Here is a 14,189-nt window from a genome sequence, read left to right as displayed (position 1 = left end):
TGCATGGCTGTGAGCATGCATATGTCTGCACCGTGCACGCAGGTAGGAGCGTGTCTGGGGGTCCACATGTGCACACATCACGAGCCGGCATGGGCACGTGGCCGTGTTCCCACACTCATGTGCAGGCACTGAAGCGTAAACCCTCTCGCCTCAGAGTGAGGGCTGACAGGGTTACGTTTTCCAAAGGCTCAGCGGCCAGTGACAGAGCTGGCCCGAGAGCGCTTGCTGGCAGGAGGTAAGTGGAGCTGCTGATTCGTGACCCGGGGGTGGGCCGCGATGACGGCCGGCTGACGGATGCGGGCGCTTAGCCGCCCCCTAGGACAGCAGCCGGCTCTCTGGGCCGCCGGCCCCCGGAATCCGGAATCGGGAGGCGGGAGGTTAGTTCTTGACCTGTGTGCTTGAGTGCTGGCTTCCCACTTCCCCGGTGCGTGCCCACAGCCACATGCAGACACACGCACATCAGGACACCCCGGAGATGCAGAGCTGGGCACGCACCGCAGCCCCGGCCCCACTGCCACCTTGCCTCCCGGCTCGGCCATCTGTCTGCAGGGCCCCCCCCCCCCCACTCCTCACCAGCTGCTCCTCTCTCCGCCCCCGGCCCCAAAACTCCACTCCGAATCTGAGCTGTCCGGGTCCTGGGCAGAATCGAGGGGCGGTGTGTGTGCAACAGTCCCGCCCTTACAAGCTCTGTGGCCTCCGGCAAGCCTCTCCTCCTCTGCGAGCGCTGGATCCCTCGTCCGTAAACTAGGGCTAATCACCGACTTGTTTGCAATTCAACACTGCAACTTACGTAATGAGCTGAACACAGTAAACACAGAGCCCACCCTCCATGGCTTTTACCTGTGCTGGTGACAATTATGTTCAGGGCTCAGAACAGGGCTTAGGGCACGCAGCAAGCGCCAGGCAAGTGGGCTGTCACCGTCACCGTCATTACCATCACCGTCGCGGTCATTAACGTCCCTGCTTCTAAAATCCTTGGCCAATTACATGCCAATTCTTGCTCGTGACCCCGATTCCCCTTCCGTCCTGTGACGAGGACGGGGATGGAGATGACGACAATAAAGGGGGATTCTTTTCATTTCCCCAGACGCCTGGCAGAGAGGGCAGACGTGGTAAATGGAACGCTCATTGTGTTCTGAGCTCCCTGATGGAGCTGGGTGTGGCCAGCGAGAGCCTAGAGCCGGGGGGTGGCCGCGCTCTCTGCCTGGCACAGGGAGAGGATTTGGAGGTCCCCCGGGGGAATTTGGTGGGAACCCGGGAGACAGATGGCGAGAGGCCGTGTGCTCCACAACAGGACCCTTCTCCGCGCCCCCCAGCTCATCAGAACAGTCGCTCGCGAAATGCTCGGCATCAGTGGACGCCTCGCGGAGCCCAGCGCGGGAGCTGGACCCACTGGACTTCCCTCTTGGACTGGCTCAGAGTCCAGTGGGGATGGTGAGTGTGGCCACAGGAGCCGGAAGCAGAGGAGACGGGGGAGGCATCGCCTCCACACCCCACCCCGGAATTGGAAGAAATCATCGGGAGGCTTGAGGCCTCCCACGGGCCAGAGACCGCAGCAGGGAGCGGAGAGCAAGCTCTCCCGGGGCACAGGCAGCGACATCCCGATGTGTCCAGGCCACTCGTTCACGATTTCCTATGGGCCGGCCACTGGTCGTGCGGCTGAGGGTGTGGGTGCCGAGGGCCAGAGCACGTGGCTGAAGTCTTGGCATCTCTCTTTATCAGCTGTTTGATCTTGGGCAAGGTATTCAACCTTTTTTGTGCCTCCGTTCCTCACCCATAAAATGAGGGCTGCTTACCGGGTGGTTGTGGGGTTAGATGGGTTAGTTCACCGTGACATGCTTTGGGCAGTGCCTGGCACGTGAGAAAGGCTCAGTATCTCCAGTCATGACAGCATTTCATCCTCGCCACGACCCTATGGAGCAGGTGTGCTCAGCGTGGGCACTTTACGGATAAGGAAACGGAAGCACAGAGAAGGCAAATGGTATGTCCAAAGCCACACAGCTGGTAAATGGTAGAGCCCGAGGCTCAGAAGGTGAATCTGAATGAATAATGTTCTTGATTTCTGGCAAGATCTTTAAAACTCTGTGTGACCTTGGGAAGGTCATCCCCCATGTGTGGAGTTTGGACAAGATATTCAAGGAGGCCCGTTTGTACGTCCCTCTGGGCATGTAACCTCTTTCTTGGCAGGGTCAGACTCTGTCAAGGCAACCAGCACATGTGCCAAGAACAGAGACTTGGAATGAGGGGTCCTCTGTTGTCCCAGCTCTGTCCTGTACCAGCTGGGCCAAGTGACCAGTCGCTTCCCTCCTCTGGGTCTCAGTTTCCCCCACTACAATGGAGACAGCAATAATCAATCTGAGAAATGTCACCGGGATTCTGTGACAGTGGAGTACACGCGGGTGAGGGAGGGGATGGCGTGTCTCCCCACGGGGCCCTGTTACCGTGCTCACTTGTAGAAGAGCTATGGGAACCATGGGCCAAGTGTCCTGCATGGGAGGAGGGTCCCAATACCACCCCATTTGGGACTGCCTCATTCAGCCTTATATCTGCCATGAGCCACCCTCAAGGGACATCAGCAGACATGCTCGAGTTGAGGAAGGTTTGTTGGCCTGGACTTTATGTTCTTTCCCCTCCTGCCTCCAACCAGCCTTCCCTGCCTCACATCTCACCGTTTCCTCCACCCGCTGATCCAGCCCCTGGGACCATACACTGTCCCCGGAACCACCACAGGCTTCCGGCCTCCGCCCCACCACCGCCTTGGAATATGCTCTTCCCTCTGTTTGGAATGCTCTTGCTTGCTTGGTCATCTCGTACATCTCATTCTTTACGATCCAGCTGGAGTCACCTCCTCCGGGAAGCCCTCCACAAATGATTCAATCTTTTTTCAGTGCTGGCAGGACCTTGTTCTGTTAGTTCTGCTATAACTCTTATCAAGTGCATTATGATTGGCTGCATCTGCCCACCGCACCCGGCCCAGTGGGGCCTTGGCTGGCTGGAAGGCAGGAAGTACTTATGACCTGTGTAAACTTGGGTGCACTACGACATTCTGTGCCTCAGTTTCCTCACCTGTGATGTGGGGCCACCAGTATCTAACTTAGATGAAATGATAAGGCACTCAGGACAGAATGACCATCTCTGGATCGGTCACAGTGGACCTTGGCAAATGTGGAGGGAATCAATGAATGCTCCCTGGGAGAGTTAAAAAAAAAAAAAAAACGCTAATGAACATTTATTGAGCACTTGCAAGGCGTCAGGAAGGCACTGGGATCAGAGCTTAACATTCATTAGCTCCTTTAAGCCTCTTAACAACCCTTTAAGGGAGGAGCTATCATTAGCCCCATTTTACATATGAGTAAACTGAGGCTTCAGCAGTTGAGGGCCTTGATGAAGGCTGCCCAGCTAGCAGGGCTGGAATTTACAACTGATCAATGCGGGATGAATGAATCACTTGGGGGTGGGGCAGGAGGACAATTAACCAATCAAATGGTTTTAGAGCTGGAGGCTCTTAAAGACGACTTAGCCCTGAAGTTCTTAACTTGGGGTCCATGAATGGGGAGACTAATGGGCTCCTGGACCGAACAAATAAGGTCCCCATTACACCCAGTGGCTTCTGGCCCCTCCACCCCCTGCCAGCCCTCTCACCTCACCCAAGTCCTAGAGCTGCCCAGCTTCTCCTCTTGGCACCCCTGCCAGGGGTCCTCTCTCTCCCAGTCCCACCTGAGACTCTGGAAGGCTCCACTGTCCCTGAGAATGTCCCTATTCCCTACTCAGGGCAGGGGCAGAGCCAACAGCTGGGACCATTTTCTTCTCCCTTGGAGATGTTGGGGAAAGGGGGAGGGTGACTGGTCACAGAGAGCCATAAGGGGAGGCAGACGCGGTGGGCTTCTAATAACGACAAAGATAACAGTAGCGTCAAAGGCTAACATTTATTGAACACCTACTATGTGCCAGGCACTGTCCTAACCACGTGACACATACGAACCCTTTTTTTTAATCCTCAGGACTCTTCGAGGTAGGTTCTGTTATTAGCCTCATGTGACACAGGAGGAAACTGAGGCCCAGAGAAGTGAGGTCACTTGCCCAAGGCCAGGCAGCTTGGTAAGTTAAGTGCCAGAGGCTCCACCGTTTTGGCTAGGTGTCCTTGGACAGGTCACAGCCACTTCTCTGGGTGGCCTTCTCCCTCTGTTACCTGCAGGGCCCCACCTCATGGTTTCTGTGAAAACAGATGGTCTCTGCAGTGTCCCAGCACACAGTAGGCGCTTAGTAAATGAACAGCCTTCCTTCTCTCTTAACTCCGATGGGGGAGACCCGGGAGGGGGGGGGACACCTCGGCAGCGTCCTCCCTCCTCCCTCACCTGCCAGGAGTGAGTAACCCCCTCCCTTCTCCACCCAGCAACGCGGCCCTATCCCCCCTTCTCACCCCAGAGCCACGCAGTGCCGGGTCTCGCTGCAGTTTTAATGACGTTGGTGGTAATTCCCGTATGTCTGGGCAAAAGCTGCCCCACCCCACCCCCTGGGAGGGGGGGTGGGGGGCCAGAGGGGGCGTCGGGGTGTCTGCCCCCAACGAGTCCTCCCTCCCGTCCGGCCGCCCTGGGAGGCTGGGAGAGCTGGGGAAGGGGGTGAGCAGGGGAAATGCTGGGTCCCGGGGCCCCGTCGGGCCCTCAGTGGGCCTGGAGGCGCGCCCCGACGGCAGGACGGGGGCGCTAGGAGGCCTGGGCCTCGTCGTCCGCGCGGTGGCCGGCGTAGAGCGCGGCCAGGGGCCGGAAGCGCGGGCCCCAGCTGCTGAGATAGGCGAAGTCCTGCTCGGAGCCCGACGAGCCGCTGTGCAGCGAGCTGAGCGAGGCGGCCGGCGAGTCCGCGCCCTCGAAGGCGTAGGTCTGGAAGGCGTCGTAGGGCGGCACCGACAGGTCCCCGTCCGCCAGCGCCACCTTGCGGCTGATGAAGTCCCTGAACACCGAGAAGTCCGGCTCGGGGCTCGGCGGCCCCTGCGGGAGCGAGTGGTGCTCCGAGGGCAGGCGGGCCTGCGGGGGGCTGCCCGCGCCCCCGCCGCCGCCCGGGCCCCCGCCCGCCGGGCCCCCGCCCCCGTCGCCGCCCTTGAGCTCGCCGCCGAAGTCGTAGAGGCTCCGCAGGGCCGACATGTCGTAGGCCTCGGTGTCCTGCTCGCCGCCGCCCTCGTCGTTGTATTTGATGACGTTGTCCCGCATGTCCTCGTCCTCGTCCGAGCTCAGGTGGCTCTTGTGGTGGCGCCTGAGGGTGAGGATCAGCAGCACCAGCACTGCGAGGGAGACAGAAGGGGGCGAGTGAGGGCCGAGGCCAGCCCGGGGCATTCCGGGGGACCCCCCCACCCCTCACATCCCAGTGGAGCTGGCCCAGCCTAGACACTGGTGCACATTTCCTAGATTTCTGTGCACAGACGTTTCTTACGGTCAGAACTGTGCTGGCTAGGTGGACAGGTAGCGAGCTACCCATCTTGAGAGGCGTGCAAATAGAGGCTAGACCACCGTGCCGCGGTGTTAAGGGATTTCATGGGTGTTGGGGGCTGGACCCAACCTCTGAAGTCTCCATCCTCAACTCTAGAGAGATACAACCTGAGACGTCTCTAGGCTCTGGGGGTGGGGTGTACAAAGGGGGCAGCTGACGGGGCAGATGGGACTGGGGGAATGAAAGATGTGTTGAACCTGAGCTCTTTTTCACCCTGGCCCTCCAGAAGGGGGAGCACCTGCTTAGCCCTTTGGGTCTCAGGTCAAGATGGTCTCCAGCAGGAGCCCTTCCCCAAGAGCTCCAGGCCAGCCAGGTTGAGAGCTTTCACCTCCAAGCTCCCCTGGTGAGCCGTTCCTCCCTCTGTCGCAGGGGTTCTCAAAGCCCACTTGCTGGTCCAGCAGCATCAGTAGCTCCTTCGAACTTGCTGGAAATGTGGCTTGTCGGGTCCTGTCCTAGATCTACTGGCAGTTAGAGCCACCTCAACATACACACTCTAAACTCCCCTCCGGGACCTGGGGAGCGTTCCCCTAGCCTGGTTCCAGGCAGGCGGTCAGCCCCTTGAAGTGTGCTTGTTGGCTGAATGACTGAACAAAGAGGCGGATGGAGACGTGGTGCGTGTAATAAGGCTGAGACAATGACTTTGCTTTGTGCCCTTGACTTCCAGGACTCCACATTCTCTCCCCCGCCCCCATCACCTCACTGAGCACTCATTCTGGGTCTTCTAAGCAGGTTTCTCCTCGCCTGTCTGACCCCTTAACATCATATGTCCCAGGATTCAGTCCTTGACCCGTTATCCACACCCCTGTCTGGGTGCTTTTGTACGATCTGCTGGCTTTGCATTCCACGTGGAGGCTGATACCCACCCCCCCATCTCAGGCCCCGGGCTCGGACTTACTTCTCCCCCGAAATCTAGATTGTATGCCCAATTTCCTACTGAGCAAGTCCTCTGGGTCGACCCGGAGAATTTCGAACTTAACACGTCCAAACTTGAAATAATCTTTCCCCTTCTTCAGTCTCCCCCGTCTCCGTGATGGCTACTGTAACTTTGCAGTTACCTCAGGCTTTTTGTTTCTTTTGTTCACGGATGGATTCCAGTGCCCACAATAGTTTAGCACACGGGGGGACTCACTGGATGGATAAATAAGGAGCCGATGAACCAATGAGAGAATTAAATGGGTAGGTGAGGAGGTGGATGGAGACACCCACGCTGGGTACCACGCCAGGCTCCGGATTCTTCTTGCTGTGCCTAACATCTCCCGCCGGGCCAGCTGCTAGGGCCATGGGGCCGGGTTCCCGCACACGACCTAACAAGGTGGCGCGCGCGACAGGGAAGGGGGTAGGGCCTGGGAACAGCTCCGGAGGGAGGGAAGGTGTCAGGAAAGAAGTGGGAAAGATGGATGGACGGCTTTCGGAGCGGAGGCTGGGAGCGGCGGAGGGGGATGCCCGAGAGAGCAGATGGTGGGGAGCGCGGGCAGCGGGCAACAGATGTGCCAGGCCTGATCAGCGATTCCGCCCGTCACCTTTAGAGCACTGATGTGCACTTTCTTCGTTTGTGGGCAATTAGGCAGAAATTTGTTTGCACTGCCTCGGAAAATGAAACCGCTGTAAAGTGCACCCTCTGGAAAAAGGGTTTCTGAGCCATGGGCTGGGGAGGGGAGACAAGGGGGGGGGCGGCCTCCCAGCTAGGAGGGGTGGCCTCTGCAGGGAGGGGTGGGGGCTGGGGAGGAGCAGCGTGGCCGCAGGCAGGTTCTCAGGGGGTGGGCAGGGCCACGCCAGTGGCAGTGGGTGGGTAGCTGACATCTCCTGGGGAACTGGGCCAAGCTGGTGTCTGCGATCTGGACCGCGCTCGAGTTCCTGGAGCTCTGGCTGGTCGGCGAAGTCCAGCGGCCAGAGCTGAGGGGAGGCCTTTGTGCTGCGACAGTAAAGCGGTGGCATTATGGCCACTGGGATCCCCCTTAGCTCCTGGAACTTGGCCTCTTCACTGGTGACACCAGGTGGGTTCCCCTGGCTGCCCATAGGATTGCTACAGGAGGAGAGTTTGCTTCCACTAAATGTCTTTCGGATTTTGCCCCAGCTGCCCCAAGAGTTTGTCCCAACTGCGATTCGTAGCAGGTGGTGTTGTTAAAGGAGCAAGGCACACGAGGTGAGCAGGCCTGACTTCAAGTCAGAAGACCACGTACCCTTATGTAAGCCACTTAACCTCTAGGGGCCTCAGTTTCCTCATCTGAAAAACGGGGACGATAGCCGGCTAAGTGGTTGTGAGGTTCACAAGAGCCCTTTTTTTCTAAAGTCCTAGGACAATGGACATATTTTTATAAGATGCTTGGTTTTTTAAACATTTTAGGGAGAATTTGGGCTGTGTAGAGGGCGGCCAGCATGAAAGTGGTCACGGGTGGGGGTCGACACTTTCTGGAGCTGGTGGGGGGACTGCCGCGTACTTAGAAGACTTGTCACGGGAGCCTGTCATTCGGGCCACCCTTCCTTGTGGGAGGGGCAGCTGAGGCCCCGTGGGGGCGACTAGGAAGGAAACCCAGGGCCTCAGGGTGAAGGCCAGTGGGGCGGGGGGGGGGGCGGGGGGGTGGCTGTGGGTGGACTCACCGACCAGGATGAGGACACAGACCAAGAGGGCAATGAGGGCGCCTGGGCTGAGGGAGGCGGCCATGACGAAGGCTGTGGTGTTGCAGGACTGGATGGTGCCGGAGCTGTCGCAGCCACAGATGCGGATGGTGAGCGTGCCCGTGCTGCTCAGGGTGGGCGGCCCGCTGTCCACCACCAGGATGGGCAGGAAGAACACATCCTGCTCCTGCCGGTTGAAGCCCATGTGCTGTGTGTGCACCGCTGCTGTGTTGTCTGCTCCGGAAGAAGGGAGGGGCGTGCGACTCGGGGTCCGGGGTCAGCCCCCCCCCCGTCCCGGCCACCTCCTGATGCCACCGCGGGATTTGCCTCCCTGTGTCCCCAAGCTCCGGCCTCCCAGGTGGCCCGCGGATCCTTCCCCCCACTCCAGCTCCCCCAATTCCGCCCGAAGATCCTGTTCCCAGCCACATAGCCCCCGCTTCTGTCCTTGGCTGTCACGAGATTCTATTCCCAGCTGTCTGAAGATTCTGTTTTCAGCTATTCCAAGGTTTTGTCCCCAGCTGTGCCAAGGTCCTGTCCCCAGCTTTTCCAAGATTCTGTCCCCAGCTGGGCCAAGGTCCTGTCCCTGGCTATGTCATTTTTTTTTTTCCCCCCTCATTCATCTCAACAGCCTGTTTTTGTTCCACCCCGGACACCCAGGCACCCTGACCCTGGGGCCCCGCGGTCCTTGGGTTGTGGCTTGCTGGGCCCTGACAAGTCCCGGGTCACAGAGAAGACTAGTCTTCTCCAGCACGGGCTTTGGCTGAGGGCTCTTTCTGGCTGGAGTCTAAGTGGCTGAGCCTGGAGGGCTGGGACCTGGCCCCTGGGGCCTGATGAGGGGACCCTAGTGCACCAAGGTCTCCTTTCTACACGTGTGACCACAGAGGACAGCGAACTGACACCAGCCGTGGTCATTGCACCACGCCAGCCGGTTCCCGGGGATGCCAGGCAGGACGGCGGTGGCGCTCGAGCCTCCGAGCGCGGGCTCACGCGGTAGGTGGCGCCCACTTCTCCTGCCCCTCCTGCCTCCTCCGTCCCTCTCCTGTATGGGCCAGGCCATCCCTGAGCCTCCATCACCTTGATGGCCGTCAGTGCAGTGACACAGAAGCACTCAGAGCCGGGCTGGCTGCTGCCCCCCGCCCTTTGCAGCCAGCCCCACACAAGGGGGCCCTGCCTTCCCGCCCAGGGCCCAGGCTTCACTCCTGCGTCCTTCTCCCTGCCCCCACAGTCTTCCCGCCAGCCCCTCTGACCTCAGACTTCAGCAGTCTGGGTGCCTTCCCTGGCTTGGTGGCCCCAGTTAGCCCAGTTCAGTCCCCTAGTCCTGGCCTCCCCCGATCGTGGGCACGATACAGGAGAAAAGAGCTGGCTTGTGACCTTGAGCACACCTATGAACTACAGACCCAGCTCTCACAAGATGGCTCATGGGATGAGGAGATTTCAGGCGATTCTATCTACTTTTATACATATTTTCAAGTTTCCACTAAAATGTTACAAAATAATGCCAAGTCGATCGTTTGCCAGCTCAGCAGCTCACTAAGCTACCCTGGGCCTCGGGTTCCTCATCTGTAACCGAGGAAAATGGTAACACAGAGGTGTGCAGGGTAAATGGTGACATTCACGAATAACCCTTAGAATGGGTCCCGGCACAGAGAAATTCTCAGTAGCTGCCGGCCGCTAAGTCGTTGGTGCCCCACCCCCTGTTCCCTACGCGGCCCACGTGCCCACTCTCTGGGTGGGCCCATTCCACCTTCTTGCCTGTGCAAATTCCTCATCTGTCATGCTCCAGCTAAATGTCACCTCCTTTCCGTGGCCTCCTTTCTCTGCCTCCCTGGAAAGGAAGGATTTATGGCTTGTCCCTCCTTGCTCTGACTATGCAGGTGCCACCTGTAACACTTCTGTTACAGGACTTGTCACGTGGCGTTAGGTTCGCGTGTGCCTGACTCTCCCCTGGCACCGAGCCAGACTCGAAGAATGACACTTGCATGACCTGCACGTTTAAGGTCACTGGTGGTCCCGGGTCAGCTCCTCAAGCTCTGCCGCAACTCCAGCCTCCCCGTCAGAGGGAGAATCACCCCCGGCTGTGAAAATATCTGCCTTCCCCAGGGGAGGAAAGGAGGCTCGAGAGCAAGACGAGGAAGAGAAAATGATGTGGGACTCCTTTGTGCTGACTGCATGCTTTTTATGCATCAAGGATTGTGTAGATGCACGAAATATGTAGTGATGTTTAATCATCACAGCCACCAAGTGTTGTGACATTATTCCCATTTTATACACGTGGGAGTTGAGGCTCAGAGAGAAGTGACTTGTCTGAATTTAGTCCGTGAATTGGTGGCATAGCTATATTTTCCATTAAATCATCCATCCATCTATCCATCCATCCATCCTCCATCCATCCATCCATCCTCCATCCACCCACCCATCTATCTTCCATCCATCCATCCTTCATCCATCCATCCATCCATCCATCCTCCATCCATTCACCCATCCATCCATCCATCCGTCCATCCATCTTCCATTCATCCATCCATCCATCCTCCATATACCCACCCATCTATCTTCCATCCATCCACCCATCCATCCATCTATCCATCCATCCTCCATCCACCCATCCATCCATCCTCTATCCATCCATCCATCCATCCATCCATCTTCCATTCATCCATCCATCCATCCTCCATATACCCACCCATCCATCCATCCTTCATCCATCCATCCATCCTCCATCCATCCATCCATCCATCCTTCATCCATCCATCGATCTATCCTCCATCCATCCATCCATCTTCCATCCATCCATCCTCCATCCACCCACCCATCCATCCATCCATCTATCTTCCATCCATCCATCTTCTATCCTCCATCCATCCATCTTCCATCCATCCATCCTCCATCCCCCATCCATCCATCCTCCATACACCCACCCATCCATCCATCCTTCATCCATCGATCTATCCTCCATCCATCCATCCATCCATCCTTCATCCATCCATCGATCTATCCTCCATCCATCCATCCATCTTCCATCCATCCATCCATCCATCCATCCTCCATCCATCCATCCACCCATCCATCCATCTATCCATCCATCCTCCATCCACCCATCCATCCATCCTCTATCCATCCATCCATCCATCCATCCATCTTCCATTCATCCATCCATCCATCCTCCATATACCCACCCATCCATCCATCCTTCATCCATCCATCCATCCTCCATCCATCCATCCATCCATCCATCCTTCATCCATCCATCGATCTATCCTCCATCCATCCATCCATCTTCCATCCATCCATCCTCCATCCACCCACCCATCCATCCATCTATCTTCCATCCATCCATCCTCCATCCTCCATCCATCCATCCTCCATCCACCCACCCATCCATCCATCCTCCATCCACCCACCCATCCATCCATCCTTCATCCATCCATCCATCCTCCATCCATCCTCCATCCATCCATCTATCCATCCATCCATCTTCATCCATCCATCGATCTATCCTCCATCCATCCATCCATCTTCCATCCATCCATCCTCCATCCACCCACCCATCCATCCATCTATCTTCCATCCATCCATCTTCTATCCTCCATCCATCCATCTTCCATCCATCCATCCTCCATCCTCCATCCATCCATCCTCCATCCACCCACCCATCCATCCATCCATCCTCCATCCATCCTCCATCCATCCATCTATCCATCCATCCATCTTCATCCATCCATCGATCTATCCTTCATCCATCCATCCATCTTCCATCCATCCATCCATCCATCCTCCATCCATCTATCCACCCATCCATCCATCTATCCATCCATCCTCCATCCACCCACCCATCCATCCATCCATCTTCCATCCATCCATCTTCCATCCTCCATCCATCCATCCATCCATCCATCCTCCATCCCTCCACCCATCCATCCTGCATCCACCCATCCATCCAATAAATCTTTACTGAGTAAGTACTATGTCCTAGTACCCTACTAGTCGCTGGAAGAAAACAATGGAGAGCTGAACGAGTCATAGTCCTGGATCTGAGCTCAGACCCTACTGTGAGAAACAGATGTTAATTAAATAAACTCACAATTTAGTCTACAATTACAAACCATGGTGAGTGCTAAGAAGGAAAAAGTACAGGAAGAGCACCTAACGGAGGACCTGACTTGGTCTCAGAGGTCAGAGAGATCTTCTTGGAAGAAGTGATATTATTGCTGAGCCCTGAATGATGAGTTCAAGGAGAGGGAACAGCCCATGCAAAGGCCCTGAGGTCGGAAGAAGCACAAGATGTTCAAGGAACTAAAGCAGTGCTTTGTGACTGGAGGGATGAAGGAGTGGCTAGAGTGAATCAAAGTGAGTCTGGGAGTCGGGGTGGGCAGGGCTCCTCATGGGAAGTCTTAGAGGCCAGTTGTAAGGAATTGGGGTTATTTTCTTAAAAGCAGCAGGAGGTCACTGATTGGTGGGTTTTAAGCAAAGAAGAGACTAATCCCACAGCAAATACTAATTGAGCACCCTCTGTATGCCAGGATTAGTCTAGCCCTTGAGGATACAGCATTGAACAAGATAGACATGGTCCCTGCCCTTGCTGAGCCTATGTGTGGGGCAAGGGAGTTTCTAATCTAAAACACGAGTGGATGTGGAAGATCAGTCAGGAAGACACTGTGTGTTTTAGGTGTGAGAGGATAGTGGTTGTAGAGGGACAGAGAAGTAGACAGATTTGAAAAATGAGTGCCTGGCTCTGGCTCAGCCTCAAATTCCCAAGCAAGAACAGAGGAGGGAGAGATGTTTGTTTCTCAGGGTTGCTGTCTTTGGCCACGAAGCCATATGGTCTGAGAGCTCTGGTCCCTGCCACTCCTCGACAAAGGGGAATCCCTGGGCATCATCCCTGAACCTCCTGAGCTGCCCTCCTGGGCAGTGGCTGGCTTCACCTGGGGAAGTCACTGGCCACCCCAGACCCTTACCCCACCCTTCCAAGCAGGATCTGCGCCCAGCACCGTATCCATCCATCTGGCCTGACATACATCAGTGTCAATCCCTGGCTGGGAAAGCAATATTTATAAATCACGTTTCCAAACTGGCTACAAATGTGTACAAAGAAACAGATGGGTTGGGGTAGCTGTTTGTCACCCAGGATATTTATACGGTGAGGAGGAGGGGGCTTGGCAGGCCGTGGGAAGGGGCTAGGGGGCTGGCGGAGGAGCCCTTCAGCGGCTGTGCTGAGCTCAACACATGGCCCGCCACCCTTCTCCTGGAGCTCACACCAGGTGGTTGCGCCGGATGGGAGCTCCTGGCGGCTCCCCATCAAAGAGAGGCAGTTGGGACAGAACTTTAGGTCCCTTGGGTTGGAAAGACTTGTGAACTTGATGAGGTTAAGCCAGGCCTATTTGTGTCTCCCGGGGCCAACTCAGGATACCACTGGAATAATGAGCAGGCAAGGCAGTACCAGTTGTTAAAATATTGAAATACTTCTAGAAAGGTTTAAATAGCTATGACTCTGAGTGTCCCACGTCCCTCCCTGCTGCCTTAGCCTTTTCCCCATGCTCACCCCCAACTTTGGCACAGTCAAGCCATTGAGGGGGTGAAGCCGGGCCCAGCAGGGGTTCTAGGGTCCCGTGCCAGGTTATTTATGGTCAGTGTCCCTTTTGATTGGTTGTGAGATATTTTTAATATGACTCTCGGAAATACAGAAGGTCTGGCTTCTGAGACCACTGAGGTCCCTTCTTTTGGAGGGAAGCATTGTAAAGGTCTCAGGAGTGATCCCAGAGATGTTCCAGGGTCAGAAAGAATCAACATGGCCTGGTCTCCTAGTCCTGGCACCCCCTCATTCCAACCACGCAGGCCTCCTGTTCCTTGAACATCCCAGGCCTGCTGCCTCCTCAGGGCCTTTGCACTTACTGTTCTGTCTACCTGGATCATTCTTTGTCCAGTTATCAGCATGACTTACTCCCTAATTTCCTTTAGATCTCCACCACTCTTGAATCCCTCAGAGAGGGCTTCCTAGACCCCTTTATTTAAGATAGCCCCTACTCGGGGCGCCTGGGTGGCTCAGTCGGTTAAGCGGCCGACTTCGGCTCAGGTCATGATCTCACGGTCCGTGA

The 14,189-nt window shown here is 56.4% G+C and overlaps 1 protein-coding gene across 1 annotated transcript in view; it reads right to left on the bottom strand.

Moving 5' to 3' along the window:
- Window positions 1-4,435: 4,435 nt before the first annotated feature.
- The window catches only part of CDH22 (cadherin 22), a 67,602-nt gene continuing 57,848 nt past the window's right edge, over window positions 4,436-14,189 (bottom strand). Inside the window, exons 10-11 of the mRNA XM_042980261.1 lie at window positions 8,080-8,331; window positions 4,436-5,275 (exon numbers count right to left, since the gene is read on the bottom strand). Coding sequence (XP_042836195.1) covers window positions 4,704-5,275; window positions 8,080-8,331 — 824 coding nt within the window. The 3' untranslated portion in view covers window positions 4,436-4,703. The remainder of the gene's footprint in view (window positions 5,276-8,079; window positions 8,332-14,189) is intronic.

This window comes from Panthera tigris, chromosome A3, assembly GCF_018350195.1.
Source record: "Panthera tigris isolate Pti1 chromosome A3, P.tigris_Pti1_mat1.1, whole genome shotgun sequence".
Taxonomy (NCBI): domain Eukaryota; kingdom Metazoa; phylum Chordata; class Mammalia; order Carnivora; family Felidae; genus Panthera; species Panthera tigris.
Note: the sequence above shows the minus strand (reverse complement) of the source record. Positions and strands in the feature narration are given on the sequence as shown.